General features: G+C 41.2%; 1 protein-coding gene across 2 annotated transcripts; it reads right to left on the reverse strand.

Moving 5' to 3' along the window:
* Positions 1–573: 573 nt before the first annotated feature.
* Positions 574–13,941, reverse strand: LOC147853957 (2-isopropylmalate synthase A-like). Of its 2 annotated transcripts, none has more exons than XM_087331995.1 (13): positions 13,246–13,941; positions 12,931–13,144; positions 12,747–12,827; positions 12,455–12,547; positions 12,246–12,332; positions 4,728–4,828; positions 4,606–4,639; positions 2,246–2,320; positions 2,081–2,164; positions 1,881–2,015; positions 1,488–1,633; positions 970–1,334; positions 574–703 (listed from the first exon to the last, which is right to left on the reverse strand). In XM_087331995.1, exons 1-12 carry the CDS (start codon positions 13,884–13,886, stop codon positions 1,193–1,195), a joined length of 1,833 nt encoding a protein of 610 aa, XP_087188121.1. In that variant the 5' UTR covers positions 13,887–13,941; the 3' UTR covers positions 574–703; positions 970–1,192. The 2 variants fall into 2 exon arrangements, with proteins under 2 accessions (XP_087188121.1, XP_087188120.1); XM_087331994.1 differs by having other exon boundaries at positions 945–1,334.
* Between the last annotated feature and the right edge of the window lie 13,870 nt (positions 13,942–27,811).

Raw genomic sequence — 27,811 nt, forward strand, 5'->3', positions numbered from 1 at the left:
CTATGGACAAGGAGGTGAGTGGATGGCATGGAAGGTCATGATGGAATGGCAGATTTTCGAGTCCATCAATGGTGGCAACATGTGCAAGAGAACGTGTGGCATTTTCCCATCTTCCATTTCAAGCTATAATTTTCATTTGGAGGATTCTGGTTGAGGGATCTCCCGTTGGAATATTGCTTCTAGATTGTATTTCTTTCAAAAGATGCCATTAGAACATACTACATATCACTTTATCACTTGCAATTTATTGGGAAGTGAAAATCTGGATTGTATGTTTCTATAACAAGGATTTCAAATTTTGATTACAAATGTTCTTTCTAAAGCTTGAATCTGTATAAGTCTTCCATAGTTTCAGAGAATTTCAATTCTTTACATATTGGGGCTTCTAGTATGTCTGGAAGATGGAGAATGCCTTTATTTTTAACACACAAGCAAGAGTGTTTAGGCGTTGGGCATTTAAAAAGTAGCTTGCTTTAGCAGGTTTTAATGTTGGATAATCAACCTTTCACACTAGCTTATCAATTCCAAATATTCTTTCTAGGAATGATGACAACGAGCTAACTCCAAAGCAAATGAATGAAAATGCAAGTAGAACTTGACAGCAAACACTAGTACGGAACTATTGACAAGCAAATTATTGCCATACAAATAGTTGGGCACTATGGAAATGATGTTTGAAATTTCTCCAATTCCCATTAACAGACTTCATTGTCCAATTCTAGATTAAACAGACTTATGTAATTCTAGGGCTGTATGCTGTTGATAATATTAAAGAGTACATGTAATAGAGAGAATCTTTATTTGAAGCCCTAACACAAATAATTGAAATGCTTTACATCATGCAAATTACGATCATACATCTCAGTAATCAGCAGAACACTGCTTGATTCCATTGCTGTCTATGGAAATGATGTTTGAAATTTCTCCAATTCCCATTAACAGACTTCATTGTCCAATTCTAGATTAAACAGACTATGTAATTCTAGGGCTGTATGCTGTTGATAATATTAAAGAGTACATGTAATAGAGAGAATCTTTATTTGAAGCCCTAACACAAATAATTGAAATGCTTTACATCATGCAAATTACGATCATACATCTCAGTAATCAGCAGAACACTGCTTGATTCCATTGCTGTCTTCCATGCTATCAAAATTCGAACCCCTGACAGGGCCATTCCTGGGCAACTGTACTATGCAACCGACATTTTAGATTCAGCCAAACGAACTGCCTCGCTCATTTCTCTTGCGTCTTTGAAGCCAAGCATCTTATTTAAAGCACTAACATATGCCCTCACGCTCGAAACTACTACATCCATGGAAGCTCCTGTCCCACTGTACACAGAAAACTTCAATGTACTCTAATCTTAACCACAAACAGATAAAGCAAAAAACAATCCTCTGGATACAGGAACCTCATAGTATTCTAGCCAATGTCTTCCACATACAAGCGAGGTGGAGCCAAAAAGAAAATAAAGAAAACATTACCTGAATGTGCGTTCTACAGTTTCCCCTGTTTGTGCCTGGAGAGACATATGAGCATTTTCACTGCGGATCACCACCCTTGTTGTAGCAATCGCATCTATTCCTTCTGTCACAGCATTAAGTGAATACTCTAAAAGACTTACAGGCATCTGCAACAGAATGAAGTCTTTTTTAGCAGATTTAATTAAGAGGCATAAATAACCTCTTGAATTCACTTTTTTAAAATTTTTCGAAGTATTATATGCTCAGCCAGATGTAGAATATCACAGATAAATATAGGTAGCCACATATCATTTTGAAAACATTTTCTAAGATAACATTAGAATTGACAGTGTTACACACAAGTCTTTACCAATGCTAAGATACACTGATGATCAAAGTTTCTTTAAGAAATACCTTCACAATGCTGTCAACTGCCTTCAAGGCAGCATCAACAGGCCCTGTACCAATTGAGCTCGAAATATACTCGGTCCCATCTTCATTTCTAAGTTTAATTGTTGCAGTTGGCAATCCCAATGTTCCACATACAACCTACATGTCCACATTTCTTGAGAGGTTCAAGAAAAAGTCCAATCTGACAGAATAGTGATAATCACCTGAACATCTTGGAGTGTCCAAATTTCCTTCGGCTGGAATATTTTGTCAGATAACAGTGCCTCTAAATCTTCATCAGAGAGTTTCTATTAAAAAATATAAATGAGTCAAAAATACAGATATAAGTTCGATAGCAAAACACAGACCAGTAGGACAAACCACAGTACCTTCTTTTTATCTGCTACTGCCTTAAAGCGTAGGAACACATCATCCAATTCTTTTCCTTGAATATCGTAGCCAAGCTATACCAAAATGCAACTCTTTCTTTTCTTTTCATTTATTTGCAGCATTATATTATTTTCAGCAATACAAAAGTTATGAAGAAGCAAAGCACCAGGTCATGTGACCAACCACTAATGGGAGTAGGGACAATTATATGCTTATATGCATTATGGGTATAAAAGTTTGCTTTCATATTTTCAAACTTAACTAGCTAAATATGCTTGGTCAAAGTTGTTCCAAATCACATGAAAATTAAGATTAAGTTCATAATTCTACCTTGCTATAAGGATTTACTTTCAATACCTAGGAAATGAGTTATGTTAACTAGAATATTTCATTTTAATGAGCAGCTACCCTCTAATTAGAACATGAGCATAAGCTACGTGGTCAACTTAGGAATTATTGTGCTTATTATTAAAAAGTAAGCATGTCCTAATTGAGAGAAATAAAAGCTTAATTTGCTCAATATGTTTATATTTAGAAAACTAAGTATGCGCTTGCTCTAAATTTTTTATCATTAAGAGCTCAACTTTGACCAAGAAATTATTGTATTTAAGTCTCTCCCTTGCAAGTTCCTTCCTCTCTCCCTTGCATAAGATTACAAGGTGAGAATACATGGCAAGCAAACTTGCCCCTATCCTTGCACATATGTTCTATAAGGAGGCCATGGTAGAAGGCATATATCCGCTCTCCCCTACACTCTTCAGATGACATGGCTTGCTCAAGCTTCAGAAGCAAAGGGAATCAATCCTTACAAATAACATATAGGAAACGTAGGCAATCTTACATCACAGACTTCTTCCATATGCATGCCACTTCACCAAACAACGTGCAACGGAATCACCATTGAGAAAGCAACAGAATGCAGATGAAAATGGAGACCACGAAGACTGAGATACTATGCATTTCACGCTTGCAAACCATCGCAAGAATCATTACCAATTGTAAAACCACCTCATGCACTAAGATAATTATAACAGAGCTTTAGAGGCAGTCCCACATCATTGACTTCTTCTATAGGCCCACACGTCTACCAACAATGTGCCAAGGAATCATCATGAAGTGAGCAAAGAAATAACAGGGACATTTTGCATTTCAGGCTTGTAAAACCATCTCAAAATCATTACCACTTGTAAAACTACTACGTGCATCATATTGGATCTTTACAAAACCCAGAGCTTTTCCTTGGTTCAGCATTGATAACCTGAAGTCACCCATTTGTAAGATTTCACCATGCAAATAGCATGACATGAACATTTTTGGGGACCAACACCCAGCGGATTGTTGATTATGCTCCATTATAATTATTATGTGGTGTTTTCCTCACTGAGTGTCTAATACTCTTGAACACTTACCTCACATCATTGTCAGTGTAAACAGAATGGATGAATGTAGGAAGAACCAAATAGATGACTAAGCACACTGATGTTTATCAATGTCTCATCATCTATAGGAGCAAAGGCATTGAATCAGCAACCACATCTTTAAATCCAAATATAATCCAAGTTTATTAGTGCAATCCAGATGTATTAAATGTAAAATCCAGTGTGACCAGCCACCACATCTTTCAATCCAAATATAACCTCAATAACCTTCAAAGATGGTGAACGAAGATCTGATGATCCAAGTCATGCTATATGGTGTAGATGTATAACTTTTTGTATGCTCTATTGGTTCCATGAACTGACAATGACAACAAACTCTATCTATCTATCTCTAAATAGTAGCCTCCCGAACCTTTATTGACCTGTTAATGAGTATGATTGATGTTTATGTTTTGGTTATAGATGCTTTAGGGGCAAGCAGTGAACCACTACCAAGTCTATGGTCCATGTTGATAATATATAAGGCACATCCACAACATATTTCCATACTAAAAACATGCTATTTGAGGGTAGACTATTATAAGTTACAATTATAAGGCACTTGTCCCTCATTCCCAATTCAAATGTACGTTTACTATTGCCAAGTTTATCTGAAATTAAATGTCACACAAGGAGAGGCTTCAGTGCCATACAATTGTGGTTCTTGGATGATAAAAGTATGTGAAAGAACAAAGGGTTAGAAAGATCACAATAGCTTATTCTATGTTTTCTTGTACGAAGGACATAAATCATTTATTCATTCGGACTGAAGTATAGAGATGGGGAGTTGCCTGGAGATCCCTAAATCAATGAATTAATAGTTTATCTAAGTTTTAACATATTAAATGTCATACATTCAGATTAAAGAGATTGAGACCTCATCTGACTTCTCTCATGCAACATTAGATTGTCTGAAAAATGGGCAGTATGAAGATGCAAACCTGATGTAATCGAGACTTCAACGCATGTCTTCCACTGAGAAGAGGAAACACAAATCTTTTGTAAGTTAAGAATGAAAGAGACTTGAATATATTTGACCAAAAAAAATAGACACGGGGTGTACCTGTGCTTTCCCAAGACAATTCCTGAAGCATCCATCCTTGCAAGCCCAATATCTTCAGGTGAAAGGATTTCATAAGTGCCTTTGAACTTCAGCATCCCATCCTGCATAAAAACATATAACACGGAAATACTAAAAAGCATATCGTCTCTTCCCATTACTCAAGAGACCCTCTAGCAGACTCAATGGACCCCTAGTGACATGGCCCTATATCTCAGGTAAAAAGGTCCAAGAACTCTCCATTTGTACATTTATAAAGGCCCTTTAGACTATAGATCTGTTGAGAGCTCTTGACCAATGTGAAAATGGTGTCAAGTACCCTAAAATCATATTCTATTAAAACAATATATATTTTGTCCTCAAACATAGTAGTTAACACTCCAAAAACCAACATGTATCTCTTCCCTCTCCTATGTTTTCTCTGCATCTCAGCCATTTTCTCTTTCTTTTCATTCATACAATGAAGTGCCAAAGATTGCAGGACCAAGAGAAGGAACCGTTAATCACAGAATGGGTGCTTTTGTGGTCTTTGTAATGATATTTACGGCTGAGGGTTACTCCAGATATCTTCCAGAAAATCATTGTCGAAATCGTTGAGTTTTTCATCCCCACCTTCATGCAAGTCTTATTCACGTCTTTCTGGTGTTTGGCACAACACAAAACCCTTTGCACTACCTCAAGAAAATCATTTCTGAGATTTTTGACCCTTCATCCCCACATTCATGCACTTCCTCCTCACGTTTTCACGGTTTCAGCACCAACCAGGACCATTTGTACCACCTCAAGCAATCATTAGGCCAAATGCCAGGAGATCTCCTCAGTCTTGACCCCACTAAATGCATTTCCATGGTTGTTCAAGCAGTATCTCAAGCAGACATTACACCACTGGAGGCACACGGTTAAAAAAGAAACCCGCCTGTTCAGCAAAGCATGTGAAATGTGTCAGCAATTGGGTCAACCCACATGCCTCTATCACCCAGTCCTTACACTCAACCCCATGACTTGTGCAACCGCTATCCACAATCCAATCATTAAGAGAGGATCTTTTGTGGTTAGTCATAGAGGAAGAATTAGCATTAACGCCTAAGAAAACTGTTTCTTTAGATAATCGAATATGCTTGCACCTCCTTTTGGGTTCCAACATGTCAAGGCATCCGATCCAATCCATTGTGACAATCTATTATATATCGCAAATCCATGTGCACTTCCCAAAGCTAGAAAGAGTTTGCCATATTCCGATATAGCACTCATATCTTGAGCTTGTCGTTTTAGACCACCTCTTCTACCATAGCTTCTCCATAAGCAGCCTTGTTGGTAAACATAATTGTTCGTTCATCCTTAGTTCGTGCATTGAAGTCTCCTAATAGTATTATGTCCCCCATAGTAACAAATCTTATGATAATCATCATATAATGGTAGATATGGTGATTCACCGAGACGTGCAAACCTTGAGTAGGCAGGCAGAAAGTAGAAAATTGCAATATATAGTTCCCTAAGATCCCCTCTTTTGATTTGTATCCACATGTAACGTGCATCTACATCCTTAAGCATAACATGCACTCTATCATGGAGCTCCTTTTTGTATAACACCACCACTCCTCCCAAACCCCTAGTGCTTCCTGTTGTCCGAGGTTGGGGATAATATACTGACCCCCATTTGTATCCTTGTACATCAGCGAGTTCGCTAGCCATGCATTGCAAGGTCTCTATATACATAGCAATATCCGTGTTTTTGAAGGTATCATCAAATTACCCGACGTTTGTTCGTAGAGAGCCATTGCAATTCCATATAGTCATGCGTACGGTCTCATAGGCCATGCATCGCCATGCGGTTCTCTTCTCTGTAATAATGACCTTACCATCTCTATATACATACCATTTTCCTTTCTTGCGACGAGCACTAGTGGCATGTTTCCTTCGCGGTGTGCCACTTGAGCTAGAGTGAGATCGTCATCTAAGTATATTTCTCACCCTTGCGAGCCCTTCTTTTAGATAGGAAAGATTTTTTCTTTTCCATATCCATGAAGTGGATAATATGGGCTTCAACTCTAGACTCATCTTTCCCCTCCTCCAAGTTGAAGCAAATGGTAAATCTGATGCCCCAATCTTTGTTCCAAGATTCTCGGTATCTTCTTGTGGTGTTCATTTTTCAGCCCAACCAACCACTCGTACATGCAATACACAAGCTTTCCTCTTGGCTTCTTCTTCTAATGTAGCATTCATCATTTGCATCCTATCCACTGAAGTTCCTTTTTTCTTTTTCACTAACTCTATCCAAGGAGCATTTGCTTTAATTTGTTTTTGGGCATTCTCAGCTTGAGCTTTGGCATCTTTGGCCATCTCCACCCATGTTTGCATTTCCTTAGTTACATTGGCTTTCACTATAGAGATGCATTTTTCCACTACTTCTTGTCCTTTTTCTAAATCGTTTTTTATAGCTACTAACTCAACCTTACTTGAGGATATTTCATCCTTAAGGTATTGCATCATGTCATCCTTGAGCTCTAAGTTTGATTTCTTGACATGGCTTGTGATGTCTTTTCATATCTCTTCTAATAACTCAACCTTAAAAGAGGCATACAACTCAGTTTTCTGTTTCTTTGTCTCTTTTTTTATTTCCTCTTCTAATACTCTTTCTATATCCCCTCTTATTAGATTGACATCTTGTGTAATCAAATAGCAAAATAGATCATGTTTCTCCTCTTTGACATAAAATGGAATGTCGAATGGAGCCTGCATTTTGGGTGTCTTGTGCATAATATATTACTCCGTAAATATAAAGGTAAATAAGATAAAAAGAGACGAGGGAAACTGGTTTTCGGCACATGTGAGATTCTCAAGTTAGATGTATTGTAACTTTTGTCTTCAAAAGATCTCTAGCATAGGTTGATCTAGAATGGAAAGGTCTCCGAAGCACAGTAACAAACATAGTGTTCTTCGGATTCCACTCCTTAATGACACAATCCTTGATGCATATCCACGAGAAAGTCAGGCAAAAGCAATCTCCCGTAAGGAGAACCCCGGCCCTATAAATGTTACTCCTAGGTATGTGTAGGAGCGTGTGAATTCCACCATTTCCTCCCCAAGAAGAATTCCGGTTCTGATCTTGTTATCCATGCTTGAGTGGTGTTAAACACCATCACTTTAGTTTTATCCATGTTGATTGACAAACCTTTGTCCGTACAAAATAGTTTTAAGGCATTTAGATGTCTTTGTAGTCCCTCTAGAGAGTCAGAAATCATCACAATATCATCAGCATATAGTAATATTTGTATAGTTATACCTACTAGGCGTGCTCCCAAACCCCCGAATCTCTCTATGTAATGTGATACCTCATCTATATAGAGACTGAAGAGAGTGGGCAATAATGGGCATCCTTGCTTCACTCCGATTGTGCTAGCCACCGCCTCTAACAAACCCTTCGAAGACCGCACTTTTCCTTTCACAGATTCATAGAGTGCATAGATTCCCCATTGCATATTTGTTGGAACACCAAGGGCTTCTAGCCGTTGCATAGGCCGAGCAAGTGGCACAGTGTCAAAGGCTTTTCGGAAATCCAAAAAGCAGCAATAAATCCTCTTATTATGGGCTCTGCCCTCCTCAATAAGGGCCCGGAGGGTCAATATGTGATCCAAAGTTGTGAACCCCTTCTGAAATCCTGCTTGTCCAACTAAACGGCAATCATTCCGCTCTGCCCATATACTCAATTCTAATTCTAAAATCGAGCTATATAGTTTAGCCAAGTACTGGCCAATCATGATTGTCCTATAATCACTTGGCATCATGGGGTCTCCACTCTTGAGGATTGGCACAATGGTATGCTGAGTCTATCTAGTAGGGAAACCTTTACACATGGCTCTATTAAAGATGTGTGCTAGCAATGGGAGCACAGTGTCATGGGCATAGATAAAGTGCTCACCCACCAATCCATCATGATCCCGGGCCTTCTCAAATTGTAGTCGATCAATGGCATTTCTTACATTGTGGAGTAAAAAATAAAGGTTGATTCATATGGGCGTGAGCCATGTAGGTGGGGAAGAGGAGGTTGCCTCGGGATATCATATAGGACCTTTGCATATTCATGCCACACCTGAGGTGAGGTAAGTTGTGTGGTAGGTTGCCTCTCTCATTAAACATTTTCCATGCTCTTTTACTTTCTTGTCCTAGAAACAAGCGATACAAATGATCTTCAAATTTAGCCAAATACAATCTCTTCTTCTTCCTTACGAGGTTGCTCTTGCTTGTTTGTGTGTATAAATGCCCCCAATTACATCACGCTGCAAGCATCTCCTTGTAGGAAAGGAAGAAAGAAAGACATATTAACGTCTTTTAAGAGGCTAAAATGGCCTATAAGACCAAAAAAGAGATTACATCTTAAGTGTTGTCTAGTCTTTGAGAACAACAAATCAAAATAAAATAAATATTAAGCTAAAAAGAGACTAAAGAATCTGGTTTTCAACACATGTGAGATTATCAATTTTATATATATTATAACTTTTGTCTTCGAAAGATCTCCAGCATAGGTCAATCAAGAATGGAGAGGTCTCTGAAGTGAGGGAAGCACCTACAATGGCGGGAGATAATGGCCTTTATCTATCGATAGTCGTGATCCATGGAGCCAAGGCCATTTGTTATGTCCTAGTCAGGGGCCCATTTGTGTATCCCTTGATTGACTTGTAGTATTAGTAGGATTGATGGGGCTAAAGAAAGTTGTGATTATTCTTTGTGGATTAGCTTGTGTGGTTGTACTATTGTCCTTCAACAACTTTTCCCCGTCTCTTGATGCAAGATGACCCAATACCTTAAGCCATACTCCATGTCATCAAAGCTCTACAAGATGCAAGATGGCCCCAACCCGCTTTTCCATGAGGTTGCCACATTATTGTTGGATATAGGGTTGCACCATCAAAGGCTGTTGTATATGCCATGCACCAAAGTTGCTCCCATTATAGCAGCATCTCACGAACTGAAGAAGAACTAGGGCCTCTTAATTGTGGAAGGCATAGCAATTGAGGTGTCCACCGCCCATAACAACAAAATCCAGCCCAGGTCCTTGCCACACTAGTTAAGAATGTATTTTTCCCACACTCAATGACAATAAATGTTTGCTTGCGAGGTAACCAACAAAGGTACCCTAAACCTCCTCCCCACCAGCCACAGTGATAAACCTAAGCAACTAACAAGAACCGCCGATAAAACAGCTATTCCACATGGGTAGCACCCTTAACAAGAAATGTCGTTCAAATGGCTATTCCGCATGGGTAACACCCTAAACAAAGCCTGGCTGGGCTCTGTCAACCCCTCCAATACCCAGCAAACCCCCTTGGTCCCTAGCCAGAGACTGATAAGGCTACCGAGAAAACCTCCACCAACCGCATTCCCATTGTGGCAAAGGTCACAGCAGTTCCATTGAAGAACATCGCCCCACACTATGAGCAGAGGGGGCTGATGGTCCCCTTAGTGAAGAACATCGCCCCATTCCACTAACTACCCCCGGCTGCCCATCAATTGGCCGTAATCATGATCAGTGGCACAACTGACAAACAGCTCCTCTTCCACACTCACCACCTCACTATCACCACCGCGCAGCTGATAACCAAATAAGCAACATGGGAGAAAACCACCTCCATGCTCGTCCGTTACTACGAGAAGGAACCAATGAAATCATGTGGTTGGCACATCTCCGCAATGAGCTTGGTCTATCTGAAACATAGTACGTAATATTCGTGTTCGTTAACCCAAACATTCGTTTTCATACATTTGCAAACGAATGCGTAAGTTATTAAAACATTCTTGTGTTTCTTTTTTACACTTTTTACCTTAACTTTCTTACCCTAAAAAATTTACTTTGTAATAAATAATGAGTGCAAAAGTAGGGTATTTACTATACTTCGAGGGTGTTTTTCATACTCGAATGATAAGAATGTTCACGAATGCGAATGTACGAATGGTACGTATGCTTCATACTATGATCTGAAAGGACAGCATTCCTATATTGTGATAGCCACCATGCCATATGCTTGGTACTAATGTTATTTTTCATGCGTACAGTAAGTATATAGGTTTTGGTATCACTGCATCAGGGAGGTGATAGAGGATGGACTCATCTCATTCCATAAAATCAGCATTAAATAAAATACTGCAGATGCTCTCACCAAGTGCCCCTCAAAGGCACAAAATCAACATTGTCTCCAACTAGTGGGGGTACCATAGCTTAAAAGGGCCTCCTTGGCTCTATAAGTGGGAAGTTGTGGGTATAAATGACCAAGAACACTCCATTTGTACAGTTATGAAGGCCCTTTCACAGTATAGCTCTCTTAAGAACTTCTAGGACATATCTGGTCACTTGGCCAATTTGAACTGGCTCAAGTGTCCGAAAATCACATTCTATTAAAACAATATACTTTTGCCCCTGAAACATATTATTTTGGGTTCAAAAGCCTATGTGTATCTTTTCCCTCTCCTCTCTTTTAATTTGCATCCCCGCCATTTTGTCTCTCCTCTCACTCCATTCAACTAAGGTGGCACCAAAACAAACCTCTTGGTTCCTCCTTTCACATCTCTGCACCATGTTGCATCTTGTAATGTTATATTTTGCCATGTGCTCTCCTTGCCTATGCTCTATCAATACTTTCAAGACCCAATAATTATTGAAGCAAACCATTTTGAAGACAAATAAAAGCCAGTTTTGGAGCCATCTCAAGATGACCACATTTTTTGTGTAAAATATATGTAGTGTTATAACAATGAAAAAACAGATAGAAGATAATAATAATAAAAGATACTTCCAAAATCATTTATTTAGTCACAGGTTTCTGCATGCAAAGAGTAGTCCTCCACTCATTCATTCAATGAAATTCAAGCTGCGTGGAATTTGGATGGTCATTGAATGCTCCAAGGGCAATTGATTGCAGAATATCAAAAATTGAAAATTAATTTGGGAGCTATGATGTTACGAGCCTATACATGTGAAGTGTTGTAGACAAAATGAACCAAAATATCAGGTCTAAAGAAGTTAATAACCCTATGAATGTGAAACCCCTCCATGCCGGACTATCACTTGTCTGTGATGATGTGATGTGGCCGATTCAATAATGAAGGTTCATGAGAACATAATGTGGATGAATGAGAGATGTGTAAAAATGAAGAGAAAAAAGAGTGCAGATCATTGTATCCAAAGATATATCAGAAAGTGTCCAACTTCCCCATCAAAACGCTTTGCTTTGCATTGTATCATTGCACAAAGACTCGGGCAGACATGAGCAGGTCTTGTGCGTGCAAAGTGGTAATCCTAACAAACCTACTTGTAAGGAACCCTAATGTAACTGAGAGCTGCAGACCAAGGAGAAGGGCATTTTCCCATTATATCGGAGGGAGGTTAGTTGAGAAATATGCATATCAATAAGGCCCCCCATATAAACTGGAAGAACCATTCTCCCCATACATTGCTTTATTAATTACTCAAGTGGAGACACGGACATATCTTTTGATCCTTAGCCAGTCAGGTAAATGATATGATACCTGATGGATTCCACTTTCATGGGCAAATGCATTGGCTCCAACAATGGCCTTATGAGGCTGAACAAGCATACCAGTGTAATCTGCAACCTGGGATACAAATATCTCTGAATGATAACAGCGATGTTCATTTTTATTTAAATGGTAGGATTTTAATAGATGCTCAATTGCTTATCATACAAATATTCAAAAATGCAACAGTTGCAACATACCATCTTGCTAGAAGCTGCAATATGCTTTGTTTGTATGCCTGTGTACAGACCACCCATTTGTCCTTGGCCACGACATTTGATGGCCATTACAATCTGCAATAATTATGTGCATATAGCATATAATATGACCATTAAGTATGATGGTAAGTTTGAAACATTCTCAGATTCAAGAAGATCCATAATGATGATGAAGATATATGAGAAACAACAAGGATTTCTAAGTAATCGACATACTACAAACTCTTCACACAGGTAGCTCATTGTTTGAAGGAGATAATCACAAGGGTTCTACCTCTTCAAGGGATGCATTTCCTGCTCGCTCCCCAATACCATTCAATGTGACTTCCAGCTGCCTTGCACCGTTAAGTGCACCCTGCATTGCCCAAATGTAAGAAACTCTGTTTTTTATTTAAAGATAAATATCTACAATTACAAAATAAACAGCACAATCAAAAAGGTCGAAAGACATGTCTCACAGCCAAAGTATTCGCAGTTGCAAGTCCAAGATCATTGTGACAATGAGTTGAAATGATAATTCCATCAGCACCAGGAGTATTTGCTTTTATTTTTGCGATTAATTGGCCAAACTCCTCAGGAAGATTGTAGCCAACTGTATCAGGGATATTCACAGTGGTGGCACCAGCTTTGATCGCTTCCTCAAGAACTCGGTACAGGAACTCTGGATCAGACCTACCACAATATAATGTCTCAAACACTTGAGAAAGGTTAGAGACGTTCATATCTACCCAATTCATTGTTAAATACATAACTTCCCAAAAAACTATACACACCTGCCTGCATCCTCAGGGCTGAAGTCGATGTCCTCACAACCGAGGCTGCGTGCATACAGAACCATTTCTCGGGCTAGTCGAACAACCTCATCTGGAGACTTCCGAAGCTTGTACTGCATATGAATATCGCTGGTCGCAATAAAAGTGTGGACTCGAGGTCGGACAGCATATCGAACAGCCTCCCAAGCAGCATCTATGTCGGCTTTGTTACACCTAGCAAGGCCACATATGACAGGGACATAGCCATCTTCGCTCACATTGTTTCCTACCTCTTTGGCTATGAGCTTCACAGCTTCGAAGTCGTCAGGGGATGCGACAGGGAATCCAGCTTCGATGACATCCACGCCCAGCTTTGCGAGCTGCCTGGCGATGTCGAGTTTCTCCTTGCTAGTTAAGGTTGCACCGGGGGACTGCTCCCCATCTCTGAGTGTGGTGTCAAAGATGCGAACATAGTTGGGGTCATGAATCTTGTTGGGGATGTACTGAGGTCTCTTGAGAGCGCTGCAGCATATATATGATGATGACCTTCTGTGGGTCAATAATGGTCTGCCTGTACTTCGGTGAATTAGAGAAGATATGGAAGACGATGATGAAGGAGGAGGAGGAGGAGGAGGGAGCGAGAAGCACAGTGCGTTCGCCATGAGCGGGCCCAAGCCACAAGGCCAAGGAAGGCCAATCAATCACACAACAAAAAAGCAGAAGAACAAAATGCGTGCTCTGCTCTGCTCTGCCCTGCTTCTTCTACAAACAACACAAAAGTACATACATACATACATACGATACAGTAGCACACCAAACCTTACCTGAATCTTTGTTACATGTATGTATGTATGTACATACATATGTCTTTCACGTAATGGTTTCTAAATTCTTCTTCTTCCCTGGCAATAGAAATCTTTTAGATTATGTATGGTTGGGTTGGTAATATTTTTTTTTACATACGCAATGTCGCCTCCTTGCTTTGATATGCATACATACACTCACTCACTCTTCACAACGGTGGATGTTTTCCTCATATTTTGCACACACCCTCTCCCATTATGGCTCTTGCTTTATTCATCTTGAAGGAGGTGGGTGGTGTACACGTACAAATTCTTCCTAAGCATGACTTACCTCTGGTTTGTCCCCTAGGATGGATGATCATATGATTTCCTTGATCGGTTCACTATATAGGGCAAAGGCCTAAATAATAGTTTTGAAGAAGTTAATGTCTTCTAATATACCATCCTTTTGATCCATCATAGTCGCTTGGCAAGGTATACAAAATTCATACACCAAGTCTATGTTAATCATGTGGAATGTTATAATAATTATCATATGTGGAATGAAAGACCATCATCACTAAAGGTTTGAGATGAGTTCATGGGTTCAAGTCCACCTAAGTTGTGACATTTTGTATAACATGACATCATCCCCCTCCAACAACAAGTTTTTACAATTCGAAATTCGCAGGCTCGGATTTGGCTTATTAGGATATCCATGAAGAAATTATGTTATGTGAGTTAAGATGTTTGCAAGATTGTAAGTGGGTTCCCAACTCCAATCAGTAGTCATGCAATCTGACTAATCCACAAGGTAGTATAACTTTTTATGCATGGATATTGTCAGGGTCGTAGCCAAAGACAAGTTTAAAATGAAGAAAAGAATGAGAAGTAGAAAATAAGAAAGGAATGAGAGATAAATAAGATGTTGAAAATGTATTAGCAATGAGAACAAGGGTTACAAGAGTATGCCGAAGATTGGCGTTGAACCGGAATGGTTCATCAATACTTCGATATAGCATGCTTTGGATACATCCATGCGCGCCACCTCATAGGCATGCATGATCACCATTTGGCATTCATGCAAGCATGACACTTGGTAATAATGTGTTAGCCTATGCAATGACGACATTTCATAATATTATATATGTTTCTTCATGATCTAATATAAGAATTTATAACTTTACATGTGTAATGTGATGTATTTTGGTGGTTAAAGCTACACATTATCTTTGAGGAGGTCATGGGTTCAAATCTCCATTATGAGTTGTGGTATATGTTCATGACATTATCCCCTTCCTTTAACGACGAGTTCCACGTGTCGCAATGCACGAACTAGGAGTTGGCTTATTCGGATATCATTGATGAAATTCAGCTACAAGTTCTTTGGTATTATTGAGATTTTCAACTGGCTCTCACGTTTGATCTGTAGCTGTATAATCCAACCAAATCAACGAAATGATACAATTTGTTCTTCACAACTTTGGAGTCCAAATTCATATTCCACGCCTTCATCAAGCTCAATAAGAGGTGGAGGGGGAACAACACGATCTGGAATAGAGTTTGAAGCATAAGGTTCCAAGAGTGAGACATGAAACATTGGATGAAGATGCATATGAGGAGGGAGATCGAGATGAAAAGCAACTTCATTGATCTGTTTAGTGATTAAATATGGACCAAGATGGTGATAATCCAACTTGTTACAAGGCCTAGTGGTCTTCACATTACACTGTAAGAGCCATATATGATCTCCAACTTGAAATTTGAGTTTTTCCGATGATGAGTTGAGTCAGTGGCGATCTGCAAATTTCTTATGGGTGGCTTGAGCATGATGTAAATGATGAGAAATAGCAACATGAATTTCCTGGATATAACATAGGTGATCCTCCGCAACAGGGTTTTTCAATATTTTTGGGTGGTCAAGCATTGTCCAATGGGGATGAACACCCATGTTGGCAAAGAAGGGAGTAAGTTTGGTGGACGAATGAACTGAATTATTGTAAGAAAACTCCGCAAAAGGTAAATAATCTAACCAATCATCCTATTGATAATTGATGACGCAACGAAGGTATTGTTCCAAGGTTTGATTGGTACATTTGGTTTGACCATCAATCTTTGGATGATAGCTTGAAGAGAGTTTACAATCAATTTGGAGGAGCCCAAACAAGTGTTTCCAAAATGTCACGATAAATTGTGGTCCTTGATCACAAATGATATCATCAGGAAGACCACGATACCGAAACACTTCACACATAACCAAATTTGTTGTCTCTTGACTATTAATAGTCTTTGTGCAGGGTAGAAAATGTGTCATCTTAGTGAACCAATCTACAACAGTAAGGATGGAATTAAAACCTTTGGAAGACAGAAGATCAATAATGAAATCCATAGGTATAGACTTCCACGGACCATCAGGGACTTGTAAGGGTTGGAGTAAACCATACGGTCGATGTCGAGGACACTTGGACTAACAACATGCATCACAACTGCGAATGTAGTCCTCAACATAATTACGAAGATGCAACCACCAATAATTTCTAGAAACTAATTCCAAAGTTTTGTGAACTCCAAAATGTTTGGCCATTGGCATGTCATGGCAGTGTTGTAAAATAAGGAGTTGAGAACGACCATCAGGGACATAAAGTAAATTATTTCGAAAAAGTAAATTATCATGTCAACTGAACTTATTATAAACTTTGTACAAGAATGCACGGACCTTGAACAAGCAGCACGATCTGGAATGATATGATTCAAGACATCTTGTGCAAATTCGTTTGCTTCAAGTTTAGTACGAATCGTACTAATAAATATCCAGTTTGTGGGTGTCTTAAAAGCGTTAGCGACCATCACTTGTAAACGATCAGAACCAAGGAGGATCTGCTTTTGATGATCAAAAGCAGGTTCCCCTAAACAGGGTGCCATGTAGGAACGCCGAGATAGCGCATTTACCTTTCCATGGTGTATTGCGGGGCGATACACCATCAAGAAATCAAAGCGTGTACGAAATTGTGCCCAACGAGCCTGTCGACGATTTAAGACTCGAGCATTTTGGAAATACGTTAGGTTCTTGTGATCATTATAGAAAATGATTTGATGGGGAGAACCTTCCAAGAAGTAGAGCCAATGCTCAAAAGATTCTACAATAGCCAAAAGCTCCTTGTTGTGAATCTCATAATTAATTTCCGCAGCTTCAAATTTCCGCGAATGAAAAGCAACTAGATATAATAGCCCGTTTTCTTTGGGTTGTGAGAGCACACTCCCGAGTGCAAAATTTGATGCATAACTTTCCAAAATAAAAGGCTTTTCTTGGTTAGCATGGATCAAAATAGGAGTTGATGTGAACGCACATTTTAAACTTTCAAATGCCTCAACCGCACTAGGATTCCATATGAATGGTTGGTTTTTATGTGTTAATTGTGTAAGAGGAAAAACCTTATTTGAGTAGTTCCTAATGAATTTGCAGTAAGAATTCGCAAATCCCACGAAACACTGGACATCACACATAGATTGTAGTGTTTCCCACTCTAGAATTGTTTACACCTTTGTTGGATCCATAAATATTCCTTCTGGTGATATTATGTACCCCAAGAATTCCACTTAGTTGAGATCAAAACTACATTTCTTGAGTTTAGAATAGAGACCATATTTGTCATAAACATATGCCACACCAAGATGGAAGGTAAGGGATCGAACCTAAGACCTCATGGTCTCCATTGGGCAACCCTACCAACTAAGCTACATTCATCTATGCATTCTTGTATTACGAAAATCCAACTTCATGTATGGTAGATTGAACATTGGATGTTCCTAGCTTGCATGCATTCTCATGCATTCTATATTCCTAGTTTGCTTACATGCATTCTCTTTTCCTAGCTTACATACATGCATTCTCTATTCCTAGCTATCATACATACCCCTACCTTCTTATATAAATACTCAGGTGCACCTTGATTCTAATCAAGGTGAACAACACCAGTTACGGAATCATAAGTCAAGTTCTTGTTCTTTTTCTCTCTCTTAGTTCTTAGTCTCGTCTTAGTTTTTTTTTTTTCCATAACAATATTCTTCATTAGTATAAATTCTACATACATGAGAAAATGATTAGTCTGACAACATCATAAAAGCTATGGCCATGATAGGCCAATAAAAAACTCAAAGACTCAGAGTAGAAGACTACAAAGAGCGGTGGACACACATACATGACTCTTTTTCCCATCTCATGTGATCATTGGCTAAGACCCAATGTTCATCCATCTTCTTCCATTCTCGCATGTTGATCAACATATAAATAAACATTCCGGTAGTTCTCTAATGTATCGCAATGCATTCTCACTTTGTATATAGCCAAGTTCAACATTTGTTGGAGTACCCATCAACTCTATGATTGAGCTGAACTGATGTACACAATCTTTGCCATGAAAAAGGGGTGCAGCCAACCAAAAGTCCATAGTTGCACTGTAAGCTCTCACATTTAGAAGCAATTCTGGTTATCTGTACCTATTACCACATATTCGAATTAAGCCGAAATCAGCAATCTTTAAATCACAGTCTTCATTCACTAACAGATTGTCTGGCTTCAAATCTCGGTGAAGTACATTTGCCGAATGAATGTATTTTAATCCTCGGAGCAATTGGTATAAATTCTCTCACTACAAGAACATTCTCATGATTCATGTGAAGAAGAATCTTAATTTCCTCAAGCATATGAAAATACTAGTTCTCTATTAAAATCCACTCTCCTCAGACCCTCACTAAAATTTGCTTCTGCCTCCGCCACCATCTTCGCTCATCGTTGTATAAACTAAAAACAAAAAATGTGCTTCAAATATTTCCACATCAGCCATCTCTCCATTTTCCTTGAAATTCTTGCATAGACAACCAAGAAAAAATTAGTTGTCCTCATCCACTCATGACCTTTTGCTTCAGCCCTCGACAACATCCTCGCTCATCCTTTAAAAAATAAACAACTTCCTTTTCCACAACATCCATCTTGCCAGTCACTGCCCGAGTCGTGTTTCTCTCTATTTTCAACAACTTCTTGTACCTACACAAAACAGAATTAATCCACTCTCCTCACCCTCATAAAACCTTGCTTCTACCTTTGCCACCATCTTCACTCATCATTCTGAAAACTAAAAATGACTAAAAATGCTTCGAAAACATCCACATCAACTCTCTCTTCATTTTGCATCAAAATCCTCTTGCCATTCATCACCCGAGTCCTGTACCTACAAAAAAACTAGAATGAATCCACTCTCCTCAAACCCTCATGAAATCTTGCTTCTACCTCCACCACCATCTTCACTCATCCTTCCAAAATTAAATTGCTTCCAGAATGAGTCTCATCTTAGTTCTACTCTATTATACTCGTCCGTGATAGTTTGTTCACCTTCCTCTTCTTGCTACCATGTCCGACTCTGTTGACAACCTGAACCAAGTAATGGTAGCCATGCGACAACTTCAACTCGAAAATGAAATCCTTCGGGAGCTTCAATCCTTCACATCAAGAAACCCACCACCAACCGAGCTACAATCGTTGTCGACACCTAGTCCAACCACTTCCTCTTCCCATCCATATGTCCTTGAACCAACCATTAGCCTACCCGACAAATTCAATGGCACGAGGGCGTATCTTCGTGGCTTCATCAATCAAATTCGGCTTATAATCTGTTTACAACCCCAACGGTATGCTAACAACTTTTCTCGGGCCGACCTCGTCGGCACCCTTCTCTTTGGGCTGGCACAAGCGTGGTTTGTACCCTCTCTTAGAAAACTTCACTGCTTTCCTTGCTGAGCTCGAAGCTACGTTCAGCGAGACAGACCGACGACAAACGGTACTCACGAAGCTCTATTCCTTCCAACAAGGCTCATGTTCAGCCTCTATCTACACTTCAAAGTTCTGCCAGCTTGCCTACGATGTCAGTTGGGATGACCAAGCCTTATGCGATCATTTTCATCGCGGTCTCCGAAACGATGTCAAGACTCTTCTCTTGAACTTTCCAGAGCCCACATCATTGTCTCAAGTAATCTCCCAAGCCGTTCAATGTGATAATCGTCTATCCGAACTTCGTTAGGAAGAACGTGGGACTCGCGGGTTTCAATCTTCCTCCCGAAACGCATCAATAGTCAGGCCTTACCTCTCAGTCCCCCCCCCCCCCACCCCATGCCAACCTTACCCTCACCCAATGATTCTCATCCTACGATGGAGGTCGATTCTCATACCCCGATGGAGATTGACCACGCTTGGTTCCAACCACTAATTGATGTCCAACGCCAACATCGTCATGCCAATGGCCTTTGTCTCTATTGTGGTAACCCTGGCCATGTCATCCACCACTGCCCGGTGCAGGGCCCTCGACACCAATTCCACCGTGCACGTCTTGCGAAGGTTCCTTAACAACAGGAAAACGACCAAGTCTGGCTGCAGTAGGAGTCATGCCGTTGGACGCTTCCCGTTACCCACCTTTTCCATGCTCCTACAAGTTCATTCCACCATTAGGAGGGTTTGCTTTGCAAGTAATTCTTTGTTTTGGGTCAACATCAATACACTCTCATGCTTTGTTTGACTCTGGAGCATCTACTTGTTTTATCGATATATTGTTTGTCCACACACATAATATCCCCACCGTTCCATAGGGGTGGTGGAGGGGCCCGACGTCTTGGGATTTGTCAAGGATAATGGGGCTCGAGGAGGGAGACATGAAAAACATCATGAATTAGAAATTGGGATGGAAGGGCCAACCGAAAGGCGATGGGATTAATGTGCTCAACTATACTGAATGGTCCCAACTTCTTGTAATCAAGTTTCACACATGGATGGGTAGTAGAGATGTGACGTCATAACAACTAGGCCATGTCTCCAACGAGAAAGGGTGGAGTGACAGATCGATGGCAATCAACGTGCTTCTTGTATCGTTCACCAACGAGACGAAGCTCCAAGGATAAGTCATGATGTAGCTCTTCTAAAACCCAGGCTCGACCATCTACCGAAGGGTTTGACAGGAACTACACGCTCCTGATGAACAACGCTCGGCCACAACCGAGCCTAGAATAAAACACAGAAAATAGGGATTGGAAGGTCAACACGATAGAGAGAAGTGTACAAGATGTTTACGTAGAAAACCCAAACACGGGAAAAACCACGGCAGTCCACTGACTGCTAACTATCACTATATCACAATGATTACAACAGTGAGTTCACGGAGGCAACAACCTCGTGCTCACGATCTTCACCACAGGCGGCGGTTACAATAGAGGCAACGACCTCTTCCTCTCTCTCTCTCTCTCTCTCTCTCTCTCTCTCTCTCTGTACACTGTTACGCGCTCTCTAGTCTTTTGCACCAACAAGAATGACATCAACAATCTATATTCTCTGTTTGCCCTAAGTCATATTTATACTAATATGACTTTTTCGGCTATTTACAAATATAGCCCCGATGGACTCTCAGAAACATATTTACAAATATGTCCCTTCATCCGGTGAGCAGTTCTCACCGGGCCTGCATCATTCGGCGATTGCCGGGTACTCCTCATCCGGTTCACACCGGGTCTTCCTGGGCCGGGTACTCCTCATCCGGTTCTCACCGGGTCTTCATCATCCTATTCTCACCGAGTCATCCGTAGCCGGGTACTCCTCATTCGGTTTTCACCGGGTCTTCATCATCCGATTTTCACCGGGTCATCCGTAGCCGGGTACTCCTCATCCGGTTCTCATCGGGTCTTCATCATCCGGTTTTCACCGGGTCATCCGTAGCCGGGTACTCCTCATCCGGTTCTCACCGGGTCTTCATCATTCGGTTCTCACCGGGTCATCCGTAGCTGGGTACTCCTCATCCGGAGGGACCTATTTCCTAACAAACTCCCCCTTCACTCCGGCATGGGGTGTCTTACTAGTCCGACCCGCTTTCGACATGGATCCAACTTGTCAGGTGTCAGTATTTTGGTCATCATATCTGACCCATTCTCGGCCGTGTGGATCTTCGTCAGCGCAAACTCCTGGTCATCTACTCTTTCTCGGATCCAGTGATACCTACGCTGGATATGCTTCGTCCGGGAATGGTAGGCCGCATTCTTAGCAAGGTGGATGGCACTTTGACTGTCGCAATAGAGCCGATATTCATCTTGCCGGATACCGAGCTCTCCGATGAAGTCCTTTATCCATAATATTTCCTTGCCGGCTTCCACAACTCCGTGGTTGACAGCGCTGTCGTAGTGTATTTTGTACACTACGTGAAAAACGTATATAGTATTAGATTCAATAAAAAATGAAGAAATAGAAGAAAATAGCAAAATAAATGGAACATGCATAGGGCAAGATTCAAACCTTGCACCTCCATGTTAATAATGTAATGTCTTACCATTACACTAGCATTTCATTAGTGTTAAAGTATAGATGTCCCACATAGAAAGGTAAATTCACGCTAGGATAAACATTAGAAAAACGCATAACAAAAGAAAAAGCTACACATATACATCTAGCGTGCATGATAAAAAACGCACAAGTTAGAAAAAGCATGATCACTTTAGATAAAGCATATAGTCTATCTATAGGAAAAGCATGGGGTCTATAGTTAGAGAAAAAGCATGGATTACTAAGACTTCCTCATCACTACATAAGGATGGGGAGCACAATGTAATTGTGTGTGAAAAATATTTGGAAACTAGATATGTTTCTAAAAAACACCAATTAATAAACTATACTCGTGGGATTCACGAGAATTCTATATCATTCTCTTTCAACCGAAGTTTATATTCTTATATTCATATTGATTAATCTAATACAATACACTCGTGGGATTCACGAGTTTGCTATAACTCTTTCTTATAACATATTTATATTCTTATTAGCCTTAAAACTCTCCTCTTCCTAGTCCAAAACCCCAGCGGTTCCCACCCGACTCACGCAACGATCTGGCGCCGAAAGGCACGACACAGTTGGTGAACCCGACGTGAAGACGGGTGGCAAGGAGATGGAGAATCAACAAGAGGCGATGAACATGATGATGATAATGTTTGAGCGGATGCAACAAGAACAACGTGCGATGTCGGAGATGAAGGCGGCAGTAGAGCGGCTTCTGCGACGAAACGGGGAATTCAACGGTAAGGGTGTGTCACGCTACCTACGTGAATATAAGGCAGAGATGATGCAATATCGGATACCGAAAGGATTGCAAGTGATATCCTTTAGTCGGGTGGCCTCAGACGAACTACAAGAGAGAATCCACAAGATACAACAACAAAACTCGACATGGGAGTCCTTTGAAGAAGCTTTACGGGAGGCATATGACTATGAGAGATGGACGGGACGAGATCGACGAGAATTCGACGAATGGGTGGCGTCGGAGAAGACTCACCGAAGTGCAACGCAAGCGTTCCTAGAGTTCGAGCATCGTTTTGCTCGACTCTCGGAGCGGGAACGAAGATTGGTGGGAGAAGATAAAGTCCTAATGTTCGTAAAATCGATCGATCGAAAAGAAAGGATGGACATCGGGATCGAACTCGAAGACGATGAAGGTACGAATGGTCTTACCGAGGATTGGGCCAAAGTCGAAAGGGTATGCCGAAGACATGATGAAAGGAAGCTGAGAATCTCGTCAACAACGACATGGCCCATGAAGGATGGTCGATTGAGGAAAAACGATGAAGCCAATATGAAGGCCGAAATACAACATGATGGTACTACGGGAGAAAGAGTGGAACAAGACACCCACTCGTCTTGTGAAAGAACGATGGCGAAGGATAAGGCCGATAATTCAAGTGTAGAAGGAAATTTCGGGATACAAGTGCCCGAGACATCGGGTCAAAAAGGGGTAAGCATAATAGATGTTTGCATAATTGATGCAGATAAAGAGTGTGAAGCGGATGTGATTAAGGAGGTAGCCACAAAAGACGAAATCGAATCGGAGGTGGCTATGGACGAATCAATGGCGGATTGCCATATCGAGACTTCCCCACCACTGATTCCAGAGACTCCGGCGGTTGCGATCGAAAGGCAACGTGAGACCGAAGAGACGGAAGGTGGCGGAGAGAAAACGAATGTCGAAGCCGACGAATACGATGAAGAGATAGCCGAGAAGAATGCTAAGGGTGAAACTACGAAAGAAGGTAATACCGAGGATTCATGCCAACAATATCTAGAGACTTCGGCGGTTGTGTCCGAGAACCAACGTGAGACCGGAGAGACGAGAGATGGCGGCGAGGAAGGTAAAGTCGGAAGTCGGTTCGGATGGAAAATGATCCATCCGAAATTCCAATCTAAAAGAAAGTGCGACAATGCGGAGGTCGGGTCTACGACGGGAGAAGCGCGTAATACAGAGCACGCTCTACGGCGAATAAAGAAACGCGTGTTATGGCGAATAAAGAAGCACGCGCTACGGCGAGAAAAGAAGCATGCATTACAACCACACGAGGACCGAACAACGAGCACATATCGGAGGACCTACGTGGCGAACAACGGAAAGAAGTGCCGAAAGTCGAACCGGACAAGGCAGGTGAAAACGAAGAAAAGAAAGCAAATCTGGACGAAAAGAAAAGAAAAGAAACCGACCCGAAAGAGCACTGAATCGGTAAAAACCGATCAACCGAGTCCAGATCGACCGAATACAAATAAAAAAGGAAGCCGAACTAAACGAAAGACGATCCGACGAGACCGAATCGGAAGTAAGCTAATCCGACTAAACCGAAAATCCGAAAAGAAGTCGAGATTAATGAAGAAAAGAAAGAGGGCAAGAAAAGATACTACCACGGATGACAAGGACCAAGCGGGCCATGCAAAAAGCGAACGAAGACTATGGTGGATCGGATGTCGACAATGGTTCGGGTGGAAAGAATGGATGTGCTCCAAATGGAGAGACAAAGTCAACATAACAAGAGAAGTCGAGGGTACTACGAGCCGGCAACGAAACCAATCGGGTAGAGACCGGACGGAGGAGACTAACAAACACCAACAACTTCGGCACATACCGGAGGATGTGCGGGTTTGGAGGGGGTGAGTGTCGTAGTGTATTTTGTACACTACGTGAAAAACGTATATAGTATTAGATTCAATAAAAAATGAAGAAATAGAAGAAAATAGCAAAATAAATGGAACATGCATAGGGCAAGATTCAAACCTTGCACCTCCATGTTAATAATGTAATGTCTTACCATTACACTAGCATTTCATTAGTGTTAAAGCATAGATGTCCCACATAGAAAGGTAAATTCACGCTAGGATAAACATTAGAAAAACGCATAACAAAAGAAAAAGCTACACATATACATCTAGCGTGCATGATAAAAAACGCACAAGTTAGAAAAAGCATGATCACTTTAGATAAAGCATATAGTCTATCTATAGGAAAAGCATGGGGTCTATAGTTAGAGAAAAAGCATGGATTACTAAGACTTCCTCATCACTACATAAGGATGGGGAGCACAATGTAATTGTGTGTGAAAAATATTTGGAAACTAGATATGTTTCTAAAAAACACCAATTAATAAACTATACTCGTGGGATTCACGAGAATTCTACATCATTCTCTTTCAACCGAAGTTTATATTCTTATATTCATATTGATTAATCTAATACAATACACTCGTGGGATTCACGAGTTTGCTATAACTCTTTCTTATAACATATTTATATTCTTATTAGCCTTAAAACTCTCCTCTTCCTAGTCCAAAACCCCAGCGGTTCCCACCCGACTCACGCAACGATCTGGCGCCGAAAGGCACGACAGCGCAACCGTCTTCTGCAGCCTCGACTGCCACGAAACAACTCCCCCTACATATGTCATTACATACCCGGATGTAGACCGGCTGGTATCCACATCAGCCGACATGTCTGAATCTACTTCGGAGTCGGAGCTCGTATCCTTATCTTTCTGACGCGCCTCCTCATCTAGCAAGCTCGACTTCGCTCTTGCTAGGGATAACCGTTTCCCTTCCGGCCCGGCGTTGCCCAAAGTGACAACCAACGTCTCCTAGCTATCCGGGAGGGAACCGAGCAGGAGTAACGCTAGTACCTCATCGGCGAGAGGTTTTCCAATGATGTTGCCTGGTGTATCAGCCCCTAGAAGGCATTCATGTGCTCCGCCATGCTGGAGCCATCTTGGTACCAGAGTCTTACTAGCTTCCGGAATACCGAAACCTGATTAACAACATTTTTGTTTTGAAACATAATGCTGATCTTCTCCCAGAGCTCATGAGCCTTGCTCTCTTCATTGAAGTTGTTGTATAGGTTCATGTCGATGAAGCACCGTATGTACGCCGTTGTCTTCATGTGCATCACCTCCCATATCGTGGCGTCGATTTTGTCCGGTCTCTTGTCCCCGAACTGAACCGGCAACCAAAGATCTTTAACTACGAGCATGTCCCTCATCTTCGACTTCCACACCGAATAGTTGGAGCCGGTGAGCTTGAACATGCCTCCCAACGAATCATCCATTTTTTTGTGTTGCCTCGCTCTGATACCACTTTGACATGAACTACACGCTCTCGATGAACAACGCCCGGCCACAACCGAGCCTAGAATAAAACACAGAAAACAGGGAATGAAAGGTCAACACGATAGAGAGAAGTGTACAAGATGTTTACGTGGAAAACCCAAACACGAGAAAAACCACGACAGTCCACTGACTGCTACTTATCACTATATCACAATGATTACAATAGTGAGTTCACGGAGGCAACAACCTCGTGCTCACGATCTTCACCACAGGCGGCGGTTACAATAGAGGCAACGACCTCTTCCTCTCTCTCTCTCTCTCTCTATACACTGTTACGCGCTCTCTAGTCTTTTGCACCAACAAGAATGACATCAACAATCTATATTCTCTGTTTGCCCTAAGTCATATTTATACTAATATGACTTTTTCGGCTATTTACAAATATAGCCCCGATGGACTCTCAGAAACATATTTACAAATATGTCCCTTCATCCGGCGAACAGTTCTCACCGGGCCTGCATCATTCGGCGCTTGCCGGGTACTCCTCATTCGGTTCACACCGGGTCTTCCTGGGTCGGGTACTCCTCATCCGGTTCTCACCGGGTCTTCATCATCCGGTTCTCACCGGGTCATCCGTAGCCGGGTACTCCTCATCCGGTTTTCACCCGAGTCTTCATCATCCGGTTCTCAGTCTTAGAGCCGATGTTCGGGCAAATGATTTGCATTATGTTTCTCAAATACATCGGAGAAGTCTTTATACTTTTCGGGAATAGTGTGGAGTGTGTTAGAAGTAGCTCCACAAACAACGAGCGGGTGATGAACTAAGGGTGGCATGGTTGAGTCGGAATCGACCATCTCCGGAGGATGTGAAACTGAATTAACCTTCATAGTTGTGTGCGAGCATCCTGGCTCGCTAATTGTGATCGAGTGATTGCACCAATCCACTATTGGATTGTGCGCCTCCAACCACGATAGTCCTAATCGGATGCCGAGGGGATGCGATGAGGTAAAAGGGGAGCCCACACGAAGCCCTAATGGGATTGTAGTCTCGGTAATTGGTCCTAACGAGAAGGCACACCCATCAATGGCTTCAACAGGAATGGGTTTTGAGAGGCACATGATGGGTATCCCACGTGCTTGGGCAAATGCCTCATCGATGAAGCAAGAAGACGCTCCAGAATCAAGTAAAGCGACAGACTGAATGGAACTGGAATTAAAAGAAAGACATACCTCCAATGTGAAATTTCTTGATGTTCTAGCAATGGAAACATGAGAATGTGGATGATGGGAGACGTCTAGCTACATGGCTCCTACTGCAACCGGACGATGTCGTTTTCCGGATGTTGGGGTTCGTTGGCTCGATGGAATGGTGGGCGA

Source organism: Azolla caroliniana, unplaced genomic scaffold, assembly GCF_043228905.1.
Source record: "Azolla caroliniana isolate FFs.n. ecotype wild unplaced genomic scaffold, voAzoCaro1.0.p SCAF_16, whole genome shotgun sequence".
NCBI classification, from domain to species: Eukaryota; Viridiplantae; Streptophyta; class Polypodiopsida; order Salviniales; family Salviniaceae; genus Azolla; species Azolla caroliniana.